Source organism: Calypte anna, chromosome 20 (assembly GCF_003957555.1).
Source record: "Calypte anna isolate BGI_N300 chromosome 20, bCalAnn1_v1.p, whole genome shotgun sequence".
In the NCBI taxonomy this organism is placed as follows: Eukaryota; Metazoa; Chordata; class Aves; order Apodiformes; family Trochilidae; genus Calypte; species Calypte anna.
In genome coordinates this window covers 8,662,723-8,675,626 of record NC_044265.1, presented here as the reverse complement: position 1 = coordinate 8,675,626, position 12,904 = coordinate 8,662,723, and the positions used below count along the sequence as shown (strand labels likewise).

Below are 12,904 nucleotides of genomic sequence, written 5' to 3'. Positions count from 1 at the left end.
GTCACTACATGGTTTTGGCACAGGTATTCTCTATTCATGGTGTTGCTTTTTCCTCAGTTGATATTATTCAAAGTAACAAAATCTTTTTTTCCCCTGTGTAAATTTGAGAGGAAAATGAGCATTAGCAGTTGGTTTGCAGACCTGGCTTGATGGAACAAACCTGAGTGCTCCTGCAGCAGGTGACGGGTGGTGCAGGCAGGCTGGGGTTGGGAAACAAATACACTGGTTTGTTATCATTCCTGTGAGGGTAAACACATTGGGATGACTAGCAGGATATGCAAACTCATTATATGGAAGTTCAATGGGAGGCTTTTAATTAATTCTCTAGTATTTTCCTGATGCAAACAATGACAGTTTTACTGCACTACAGGAGAAATGTATTTAAAAGGTTAACTTGGCATCAGCCCTAAAGAAAAGCTGTAGCTTTACAGATGAAATACATAATTAAACACTTTGCCCTTGAGAAATAACTCCAGTCTTCCCGGTGCAGATGTATTCCTGAGGGAGGCTGTCCCTTTGGGCAGTCTCTCCTGAGTGTTCTGAGGCTTTCCCGTGGTTTGGCTGGCACAGGGACCGCTGTGCCTGTGACTCCTGCTCACACCTTCTTTTTGGCTGTGGGTGCCCCCTTTTTTGCACAGAGGAGACAGGTTTTATCCCATGCAGGACCAGTCCATTGCCAGTGTCCCCCAGAAGGGACACTGCGGGAACACAGCCACGTGTAAACCGGAGCCCGGGGCTGCTCCATGGGCACGGCGGGGCAAAGAGTTCCCTCCTGCTGGATCGGGAGATGTGCAGCACCCCTGAGGCTGAACTTGGCTTTTGTAGCAAGATGCTGTCAGCAGGGATGTCTCTGCCTTTAATCAGCTGGCTAGGGACATGTATGCTCTCGGCAGCCTGGGCACACCCGTGTAAACACAAGGGTTTAACTGGAGTGAGTCAGGCTGCCTTGGGTTGGTCCTTTGTGAGTTCACCAGGACTATCAGGGCATTCAGATCCGAGCTGCTCTGAACCAGATATTTGACCCTTCTGTAGCACATCCTGACTTGCTCCTGCATCACTGTATGTTTGGGAATACTGGGGATGGTGCAGAGAACAGCCCAGGGAAATGGCCAATTGTGATGTCACTGGCCACAGCCTCTTCATAGAACAAAGTACTCATTTTGAAGCTTTTTTTTTTATTATTCCTTTTTTTTTTTCACTTTTGGGTTTGCCTTGTTCGAAAGTAAAAGAAATCAGCCTGACACTTGTAAAGGGACACACTAATTACCCAGAGTGTGAACACTTGAATCATTTTTCATTGCAATATACTGTTTAAATTTGTATTTCTTCACTCTAGTTTGATATCATTATTAAATCAGGACCTAAACTGCCTAAGAGAGATCAGTATCTGAGCAAGCAGTAAGTTAAAGCAATACCCTGCTTTGTACTTGGTAACCAAAGGCATCTTACTGGACACTGGGAGACACAGAGGAGGGTGATGCTGGAGTTCAGCATGGGCACAGTGTAGCACAGGCTCTTGTGTTGACCTGTTTGTTAAGCAACCTTGGAAACCTGTGGGTTTGTGTCCACCTCCTTTCTGATTACTGAAAAGATGAAAATGGTGATGAAGAAATAACAGTCCATTGCTCATGGTTGCTCATGAAAATTGAAGCCTTTTTTCTCCCCTGAGAAATCTGGAGGGATGTGTTGAAGACTGTGGGTGGAGGCAGGGTAGCAACTTGAAGAGCTGAAGTTTTGAGGAAGTACTTGAATGAGGATTTCTAAAAAAAAATATTTTTCCAATGCTGTGATAAGTTAAAAGGAACATCTTAGCAAATGTTACTCAAGTTTTTCTAAGACTTGTAGAAAAGTCATGTATCTGAGTAGCACCCCCATGCCTTATGCAAGGTAATTTAATCTGCATTGAACTGCAGACAGCCTAATGTCACTTTTTAAAAATACTTCCACTTACAGTAGAGTTAAAGAGAAGCAACACTTTCTGATTCATCACTTTTAGTACCAGTTTATAATCATTTTTTGATACTTTCATTTTTAATTAATTTCACTGCCATTATTGCAAACTTGAAATAATTTGTGTAGCATATATAATAAATATTCATACTTCCCTTTTCCTAAATAATACATTCTTTTAAAGTCACTATAATATTGCAATAAAAAGGATTATGGTATTTTCAAAGATGTACATATCTGCTTATTTAAAACTTATGAATCCCAAATTTAGTTGGTCACTCATATATTTGAATACATGGATTTAAAGTCTTGGTCTGTGGCCTTTGGGTCTCAATTTAATGAAGAAAGTAGGGGAAAATTGTGGTTTAACTGTGAGTCAACTGGATTGTTCTTTTATATTCATTTTACTACTTGTGAAAGAAAGTCTAAGGAGAACTGAGTAATTTGAAGAAAATGTAATTTTTCTGGACAAAAAAGGAAATGTTTGCTTTCAATACTACATGTAAAAATATGTGATTTTTCATGAACCCAGTGCAAACTTCACACTAAATATTCCACTTCAAATGCTGTTGTACCAAAGGGACTGAAAGCAGAAAAAGGCCATGGTGGGCAACCTGCTCCAAAGTCAGCAGCAGAATCCCAGACCAAAGGAGCCAAGAAGAAGAAGTCAGACAGTCCCAGGCTAGGACACAGTACATTTAGCAAACTCTTTAGACATAAGGTCTGTATGAAAGTCTAACAAGAGCAGAACCCTGAGCAGTAACAGATGGCTCCTGTCACAAAGCAGAATTATTTCCTTGGTAACTGAGATCAGCATCGGGCCAGCTGTGCAGTGCTCTGAAAACTACTGGCTGAGTATTTGTGCCATGTGAAAACCATCTGCATCTGCAACATTTCTCTTGTTACACCATCTGTGAACTCAGGATTCTGCAAAAGCTCTTCTGACCTTCCCTGCTACCTGCTCCCCAGTTTCACTAATGCTAACTGAACTCCCCTGGCCACCTAAAATAAAACCAAAAGGTACTGGCAGTGCATTATGCAGTGTGAGCTGCAGTAGGAGAACAGGTTTAAGGGCTCAGTCCAGCTAGACTCAAGGTTTCATGGTCATGTTGCCTTAACACACACTCTCACATGGTAAAAATTGGTCATTTGGTGAACTGGGGCATTTGATATGGCACAGAGAAGGTTGGAATATTGAATTTCCATAGCTCGTTTTCACTGAAAACAAGAAAAGTAAGGTTGACTTAATTTTAAGTTCAGTTTGGATGGAAAAAGTTTGGCTTGTGAAGATACTTTAAGGTTGTTTAAAATGCACACTTTTTGTGCAAATGGTTGTTTTAGAGGACTTTGCCATAAAAATAATATAAATATATATTAAAAACTACTGAAAACTTTTCACCTGCTTTGGTCTCAAGTTGCATATTTGGGAAGATAATTGAAGATGATCTGCCATGATGTTCCACGGCAGGAAAGCAGAGAATTGTAGCTTTCTAGCCCAAAGAATGCAGAAGCAAAGACTCATCCACTGGGGGAGGAAAGTAATTAATATTTAATCCTCACTCAAAACACCCACATGGAATTTCTGGTGAGTAGGGGGCTTTATAATCAAGGACACAAGGCAAAGGGAGCTTGTAGATATTTTCAAAACAAAAATATTCTTTCCACTGTCTCATTTTTGAGATAAAAATTTCATCTGCATTCTACTGAAGGAATAAAAATCTTCCCAATGGGTTTAAACCTCCAGTGCTTGCCACCAGCTTAAAGTTAAGATCTCATCTCCCATACTACATTGATAGTGGTAATTGTTTTGATATGTAGTACAATTAGAGTATTAATTACTTGTTCATAATTAACTTGGGCTTCCTGATAAAAAGCATACCTGTTTTCAATTTTTTAAGATGCTAAATCTCTTCTACAATAGTTAAAATCTCACAATGAGTTGCTAGGAGAGATGCTTGGTTTTCATTAGGCTATTTGATGGAATTTTAAAGACTTTTGGTCTGGAGTGAAAACAGTTATCTTAAAGGAATACAACAGCACTGCGTTTTTACACCGTTAAAATCTGTCATAAAATGCTGTTTTTATTTAAATAGGTTTTTTTCTTGTTTCTAAGCTTATTTCCACATCTCCTATTTTACATACAACATAGAAGCAGCAAGTGTGGTATCATTTATGCCACCGAGAATAATGGAGATACTTTAGAGTAGTGCCAACAATTTGCTTGTAAGGCTGATTGAAAGTGGAAATTCAAAACAGAGCAGTGATGTGACAGAGAAACCCTTAAGCTTCTGCCTCTATTAAAAGGAAATAGTTCTATTGATCTTTTCTCATTTGAAATGCCTTAGTGTGATGTGTCAGCTAGACAAATAGGAAATTAATTTCTTTATTTGAAATAATTGTTTTAATATATGTAGTCAAACAATTTTAAGCACTTCGCTCTCTCTGCAAGTCTTTCAAACTGCACTTCTCAGTACCTTAGTTAAGAAAAGATAACATTATGTTAACATTGTTTTTTGGTGTCCTGTGTTTACATAAATACTAACTAGTTTGTTTTCAAACAGCAACGTGCATCCTAATATGAATCCATAACAATCTGATGCTATGGGACTTGGCCACTTGACCTCCAAGGGTCAGTTTGTTTGGCATGTGACAGCTGAGTCCCTGTTAGTTCTTTAATTCCCATCCACATAGGTTTGCCTAGCATTGCATGTCAGTTTTACAGTGTAACTGTACTTATGTATGGAAGGCTGATGAGTTATTTTCAGCATTATGTTGAAGCCAGCTCATGGCATTACACTGCTTTTTACCACTTGCTCTGGCTCTGTTTGTTACAGCTAACCACAAAGAGAAGTTCTTGGCTCCTGCAAAATATCTTTTGCCTGTTATTTCAAGAAAACTACAAAGTGTGTGGCAGGCTGCCTCAACCCCCAGGGGTTGGGCTCTTGTTTGAGTTTATGGCTTGCTGCTCCTCTTTTTCTACAGCTTGGATACTTGCCTGCAGCATAAGTTATGCTGGATATTAGGGTAAATAGATACTGATATCAATCACTGGCCAGAAAGCAGTTTAACATACTGGATCCCTCCTGGCTTTGCATATTTTGATGAAACCAGGTGAGCCATCACTGTGACTGGTGTTTGTTTTTTGGGTTTTTGTTTGTTTGTTTTTACAAAAGAATAAATCCCACCTAATGCACAGAAGTGTGAGTGCCTGGACTAAACCAGCCTCCAGCACCTGTGGAGCTTATTTGTAGAGCTGCAACTCCTGCTTCTAAATTATAAAGCCACTGCTGTTCTGTGCCTTTCATTTTTGGGCAGTCATCTGCTCATGTTCTGTATCCCAGAAAGCAAAGCCTGCTGCTTTGAAGGTGATGTTAGCACGTCCCTGACTTGTAGGCAGCTCTGCCAGTGGAAAAGACACAAATCTGTCTCGTACGTGAGCACTGGAAGTTGCATGTGCAGACCCAGCTCCAAAAAAAAAAATCTCTTCTAATACCTTAAATCTGTGTAATGACTTGCCTGAAGAAACTGAGAATGCATGTGTGAATACACATATTTTAAGAACGAATTTGAGGGCTGCAAACACAGCAGCACATGAGCACAAAGCAACTGACAAAAGCTGCAAGGCTGCTGCAGGTAGAAGGCTGGGAGCTGGCAGTCCCTCCAGGCAGTTTCCATGGTTGCAGGAGCCAGGACTTTCACAAACATTCACTAAAAATAAAATAATTTGTGACACAGACAATTCCTGAACTGTGTAACTGTGAGCACTGCCATTGCCAGAGACAGACTTGTCTTTGTGTTTTGTTTCCCTTCAGGCTGCAAAAGAGACCCGACAGACAACTAATACCAAAGTGAGTAGGATGATTCAAGTTATCTGCATGAATAACACAGTCAAGGGGTAATTTGCACTGTCAGTTTTGGTCTCAAAGCCAGTGTGTTAATTTATCAGCTAATCATCTTTGTGTTGAAGGGTGGCTTGGTATGTAATTTGCTTCCTCTGTTCAGGGCATTGCTTCATTTGCAATGGGATGCAGCTCATGAGCTGCACCTCTGTTGCTCAGTGTGTCCTGTGCAGTGATGCTCCATAGCACACTTGCCTCTTGGACCAGGTGATACCTGAATTTGCTGTGAGTATCTTGTTCTTTACACATTTTTAACAGCCTCTGTCTCTGTGTTTCTAGGGCACTGAACAGCAGCCTCTTACCTCTGTAAAATCAGACAAAAATGTCCCTTCCTCTCAAGAGCCACAGACAGCTAAGCAGAACACAAAAGCCCCTGAGCCTGCAGCCCAACAGCAGGCAGTGGGCACTGAAGTCCTTAAAGAGGTGACAAAGGAGAAAGCATCATCCACCCCTATGCCACTGAGCAAGCTCTTTTGGAAAAAGGTATGTCTGGAGCTGGGAGAGGGTCCATGCCACGGATTTATCTTCACACATCATCAGGCTACGTTAAAGCAGTTAAATCTGTTGTGTTGTGTATGTCCCACATGCTAAATGCCATAGGGGTATAAATGATATATGCAGTTATAAAGTCCTGCATTTTCATAATGCAGTAAAGATATTTTGTGCTTGGGAGAAAAAAAAAAAAAAAAAAAAAAAGCATGTAGAAAGGGCACATTTTCTTGCAGAAAAACAGTGAAAACCATTCAAAACTATTCCTGTGGAGGAGTGATTGTGGATGATGGTTGGTTTTAATCTTTCAACATAACATCTTAAAATCTTACCAAGTCCATCTGTAGTTATAGATATTTTACTGCCTTATATAATGTAGGTTCTGCCTACAGTAAGCACCAGCTCCTGATACCTCAGAGCTAAGCAACACCCGTTCCAGGGTACGTATCCCAAGTCTTTCCAACCTTACAGAAATCTTCAGTGAAGTCCTGATTGTTCATAATATTGGGGTTAATTTATATTCCATCATGGTTAAAAGAAAGCTGCTTACACAGTGAATGGATAGTGTAGAGATCTCTTTCAACCCTGAGCAGATTTTGTTTGCTATCAAAAATATTTTAAAGGCATTTACTCAGATGCACCGAATTACAATATCATATGAAATCTGAGTTTTAACTTTGTAAAAGGAGCCCATTTCTACTTGTTTGGAACTACTTGGGTCTGGACTCATCCAGAGACTAAATTTTTTGGTATGGAAAAAAAAAAAAGAAAAATAAACTGTCTGCTTGAGAATTGAATCCTTACCTGAAAAGGCCTGATGCAACTTTACTGGATTTTCTTGACAGAGAATAAATTTATACTTCTTTTTAAAGACCTTGGTGACACAGTCAGATTGTTGCTAAAAAAAATAATTGTTTAGACTACAGGTTAGCCTCATACTCAGCTTGTTTTGAGGATTCAGTCATTTTTTTTCTTCAGTGATTTTATTTTTCTGGCACACTTAATGCATAATCCTTTTGCTAGAACAGAGAACTGAAGCTAGCAACTGTTCAAAACAGGTGTATAATTCAGTCATGTACTTTTTCTTTTGAACTAACAAATGGCAACCACCACACTCAAAAGATCCAGGATTCAGATCCAGCTTCTCTCTTTCTAGACAGTTTCTCAAGTATCTGTCTTCTGATGAACTTTCACTTCAAAGTAAAGCTAGTGAAGTGCCTGTCAGCACGTTGCAGTTAATGCTGCTGCTCTGACTACAGGCAAATAAATATGTAAAAGAAAAAAAAAATCCTTATTCATGACTGCTCAGATGGAAACCACTTTTATTGCATTGGCCCCTTTTCCTGATCAGTCTGCACAAGTGTTTATAACAGTTACTCAGGTGTTTGTCATACTAGCATTTTTTTTATTTTTTTATTTTTTTTAAACTAAAGGAATATTAATAGAAAATTGCAGCTACTAATTTTACATATTTGTGTTGGAAAGCTGGTTTTCAAGACCTTGTAGCTATCTGATCAGGGCATGGAAACATGATGCTTCATTTATATCTGATCAAAGCATGCCAGCAAACAATGGAGGAAAACCATTGAGGGACTATTGTTTAGCTTTCTTTGTGCATTATCTTTAAAAGCTGATATACTTTTAAAGACCAGAAATTTAAGCTGTTGCAATTCTGTTGCCATACAAACACAAAAACCATACTCCTACTGAGGGGGATGTCTATGCACTGATAACAGAAACAGCAGACTGGTTAGCTATTAAGTGAAGCAGAATAACACCTTTTATTGTTGAACCTGCAAGTGTACTCTGCCACAGGAAAGCAAAGATAAATATTTGGGTGGAGTGTGCAAGATAAATGTTATAATTACTGAGGACTTATCAAGTTCCCATTTATTCCAGGATGGGAAAAATTTACCTGGAATATACCACCTTTTCAGGAGGGAAGAAGCTTCTGGCCATTTTTTGATGGGTGAAGAGAATTCCCCCTGGCTGAGGGAGTGGAGAGTATCCTAATGAGGTTTGGGGGTCCTTGTGCCATGACTCTTGGCATAGCTGCCACCCTGGCAGCAGGGAGGGCCCTCAACCTCCTCATTCCAGTGAATAAAACCAACTGGGCTTGAGATTCAGAAGTGTTCCTGGGCTGTTTGCAGACCAGCATAAGTTTAACAATATTAGTATTAGTTGGTTAATAGTCTGGACTGTTCTAGCTCAAGATCTGAGTGACACCTTCAGGCAGCAGCTGCAGGTCACAGGGGGCTTCAGGGTGGAGGTCTCAGAGCATGTTGATGGCTTAAGTTGTTCTACCTTAACTTCAGCAACCTCTTGTCATGTTTGCATTTGCAAAGGAAGGCAGAAGGGGTGGGTTAAACCTCTCTAACCCTCTCTGCTTCCTTCCTGTGTGAGTCTGAAAGCAGCAGGAACAGATCTCAAGCATGACTGCTCTTTTAAGTGGAAATTTCTCAAGAAAAGGTTATCTCTCATACATAGTGTTGAGCAAAAGAAAAACTGCTTCATAAAGAAAGTATGAACCATGAAAAACAGAAGAATTGTAATATAGTTCCTTGTGTCTATTGAAATGCAGTGGAGAGTATTGGTTCAGACTCTAGCACAAGATCAAAGCAGGGTATGGTGTTTACCTTAATTTTGATAAAAGATGCAGCATGGAAAAGGGAAATTTCTATCAAAGTTATCCAGGTTACAAACGAAGTTACACTTTATAAGTGTATGATAAGAAAACTAGAGAGGATTTTGTGCAGTAATAATTACCCCAAACAATTGGAGGGTTTGTAAGAATCAGAAGTAGACACAAACTTTTCACCATAAGTGCTTTAAGTAACCTTGTGACTAAAAGAAAATACAGACACAGACATTCAAGAGATGTAAGAATGCTTCCCAAAGGTAGTGAAACATTTATAGGTATAAGGTGCTACCTCAGTTGAGAGACTCTTTTGCATTGAAGCCAGGTGAAGCCAGGCTGTTTGCAAATTACTCTTTTATACAAACTGCTGTTTCCCCCGAAATTAGCCATGAAACTTGATCTAATCTTTACCTTTCTCCCAGGTGCAGCTATCACTTATCCCCCTGCTCTGGGGATCATTCAAAGTTTGTTCACTTTTTATCTCTGCCAATCTCTTCCTATCACACTTTCAATTCCTGCCAGAAACACCTTGGCCACTCTCTTGAATACACTAATGGAAATTTTTCTTCCAGTTTCTTAGGGGAAACAGGAACAAAACCTAAACTTCTTTCTTAAAAGTACATCAGGAAAGTTTTTTTAGCTGAAAGGGGTTTTCCCTTCTACTGACAGACCATGCACAGGCATCCTCTGCATCTCTGAAGTATTCCATGTACGATGGTCATGTGTCATCACTCTCCAAGAATCTGCTAACTTGATCAGCCTTATTTGAGAGGATTTTGATGTCTCCAGTGTTTTCTTGTGTCCCATATATCTGAACACCCTGGCCTGACTGTACAGAAGTTGTGGAACCTCCTGCCTTGGAAATACTAAAAACTCAACTTTACAAGGTCCTCAGCAACTTTGAGCAGGAAGCTGAACTAGGCCTCCAGAGATATCTGAGATCACAAAATCATAAAAGATGTTCAGCATCATTTAATTCAGTCTTACAGAGGGAGGTGAATATACAAGAAGGATTCCTGGAGATGATTACAAGAAAATAATCCTAAGTCTAAGATCTTAAACAAAATACCCTGTAACTTCTGCAACAACTTTGATATGCCTAGCAGAGTACTAAATTTAACTAGCTGCATAGGTGCACTGATAGCTAAATTTAAAAAAAATAATAAATAATATTAAGACAGGATTTTTAGCTTTTGTGAAGCCTCCTATGGAATCCATCAAGAAACATACAGAAAGTCACTGATTAAGCGAATCAGTCTCTCTGAATTGTTAACTATCACTTAGCTCTTTTCTTTATTTAAATAGACAGTGCCTTTTGGAGTTTAGCATTTTGCCACGGGATGCATTTGTTATCAGTAGTGACACTAAGGCCATCACAGAGATGAAGCTTGGGAGACAAAGCTCATTTGGGTTGCAGCTGTACCAGCAGCAGTAATGCCATCCCAGAGTGTGAGCTTTGACTGATGAGCTCCCAGAAGCTGGGTTGCTTCTTTATTGAGGCACAATTTAACTCCTGCAATGAATCATTTCCTTCAAGCAAATAGCTGGTGAATTCATTATGTGTATGTGTAAATAGGCAGAAATACAGATTAAAATTATTATAGATTGATTATCTCAAATGTTCATAAATATAAATTAAATTTACAATTCCAGGGGGAAGTGGGATGTGCTGCAGTAATCTCAGGCAGCAGGGGACAAGGAATATTTATTCCCTCATCATTCTTCTCCCAGCCCACCCCCAAAATGTTCATTTCTTCCACAAAAGAGGAGTAATGAACAAAGCAAAACCTCTCATGCTGATGCAGATGTCCATGACGAGTCTCCATCTTGCATGTGGGGTTTCCTCAACTCAAAAGGAATGTGATGAACTAAAATATCTACTTCTGAGAGAAAAATTCATAAATGTATTGAATGACTTCTGTATGAAGAACTACGTAGAACAGGATTTTCCTCTGTGGCTCAGGAAGGAAGATGAGAGCAGCATACAGAATGACTGCTGAAACATGAAAAGTGAACAGGAAAGATCAACTATTGCTCAAAATAAAAGCAGTGGAGCATCAAATAAAACTACTTGGTAACAAATACAAGTAACACACTTTACACCTGAAGTATCCTTTTTGTTTTTTGAAGAATCTTTTGGCACCAGATGCTGCTAGATGGCAGGAATTTCTATCAATTCAGCAAATGTTTAGCTGAATTACTGTAGTAAAAAATTAAGGACTATTAAACTAAAGATATCACATGGGAATCACTGAGTTCAAGACAACTGTATATTCAAGTATATGAAGCCAGCAGTACTGTAAGCTGCTGCTGGAGGAGGCAACAATTTCTTAGCACTTTGAGTCAGCATATGGGGCTGGGGTGAATCTTTGGTTTTATCTTTTAAACTTTTCTCATGTTCGCGTGGCTAAAATTAAATATGCATTACATATAAGTTCCTGTAAGTACTTGCAAAAATTGTGAAACATAAATGAGCTTTATTTACAGTAGTTCTTTCCTATGGTAACTGTGGTATACATTTCAGCTGTAACTATGCTGTATTTTTAAGCAGCAGCATGTGCTTAAGTGCCAATACCTGCAGTTACTGTGACCATTTGATCCAGTAATGGAGGCTGACATTGCAACTTACCCGACTTTATGATGTTGTGTACCTCTCTGCAATAGGCTGATTAAGGGCTTGCTTCAGGTCAAATTACCTGGTTAGTAGCATAACAGCTTCTTTTTATGGCAGAAAGGAAAATATTTATATAGTTATAGTGAGATGGGAATTAATTAGTAGTTCTTGAGGACACAGAAGAATGTTGTACCCTAGGGTAGAAAAGGAAATGCAAGTTCAGCCTTCTGTATCTCCTCCTCTTACAGCAGAAATGTGCCTCCTGTCCATGTATTCTACTCTGCAGGTTTTCTTGTTTGCTTTACCCCAGTGAGCACTCCCAGGACAGCCTTGGGAAGGCTGTGGCATGAGACATGCAGAATATTAGCCAATAAATCTTAGGAGGATCCATATTCCGGAGGAATTTACAAACCACATGTCTCTGATTGGAGTACTGTAATAGAAAGAACTTGCCAATTATTCACAAAAAGCTCTGTGTGAGCCTTCTGTAAAGGCAATGTTGCTGAGTACCCAGCAGCTTTTGAAGTCCAAGGAGGGTCAGCATGATCAAAGCAGGGTCACTGCGACCCATGGGATTAGGTAAAGTAATAGATGAGCCTCTTAACTCCCTTCTACCTCTAAGGGTCATTTATATCATTGCAACTGGGAAGAGAAGCTGGGGATGGGAATGTGACCAGCCTGAGAATGCTGTGGTTGGTAGTTGCACTTCTGTATTTCACTGAGAAGTTGTTGGGTTTGTTTTTTTTCTTTCTTAATATTTGCCCCAAATAAACCCAGAACGCCTCGGAAGAAGCAGAGATTGTAAGCAATGAAAAAGCAGACGCATCTTTAGAAGCAGTGACTCCTGACAAGGATGAGAGCAAGAGCCCAGAAGCTGCAGAAGTGAAACCCAGAAAAGAAGAAAGCAAAACCCCCAAAGCAAACCTGAGGAAGTTTTTTAAGCTGGTAAGCAAAACGCTCGGTTTCAGCGGTTCAGTGATGTGTTCATCGCAAGGCTGGGGAGGGCAACTCTGGAAAACTGTTGTGAGAATAAATGCCTGGAAGAGTGCAGGGATGCAGCTGTGCACCTTTCCAGAGGTGTGTGGCACATGTGTCACCCTGTCCCCCGCAGCCTCCCCCTCCTTGTGGCCTCGGGTCCCCGCGCATTCCGTGTCCTGCATCTCCCTCTGGTGGCTCCTCCGGGAACATCCCCGGGGCTGCGCGGTTCCCGCCCCCCCCTTTGGGCTTTTTCCCCCTCTCCGGCGGTTCAAGGGGCTTGAATCCAGCTCTGGGGATTGCTACCGAGGAAGCCTTCGGCTTCCCATCCCCTGCCAC

General features: G+C 40.2%; 1 protein-coding gene across 1 annotated transcript in view; it reads left to right on the top strand.

Moving 5' to 3' along the window:
- Positions 1–12,904, top strand: part of BCAS1 (breast carcinoma amplified sequence 1) — a 39,373-nt gene that overhangs the window by 12,681 nt on the left and 13,788 nt on the right. Inside the window, exons 6-9 of the mRNA XM_030463048.1 lie at positions 2,531–2,671; positions 5,763–5,798; positions 6,129–6,332; positions 12,368–12,535. Of these exons, the coding sequence (XP_030318908.1) occupies positions 2,531–2,671; positions 5,763–5,798; positions 6,129–6,332; positions 12,368–12,535 (549 nt within the window). The remainder of the gene's footprint in view (positions 1–2,530; positions 2,672–5,762; positions 5,799–6,128; positions 6,333–12,367; positions 12,536–12,904) is intronic.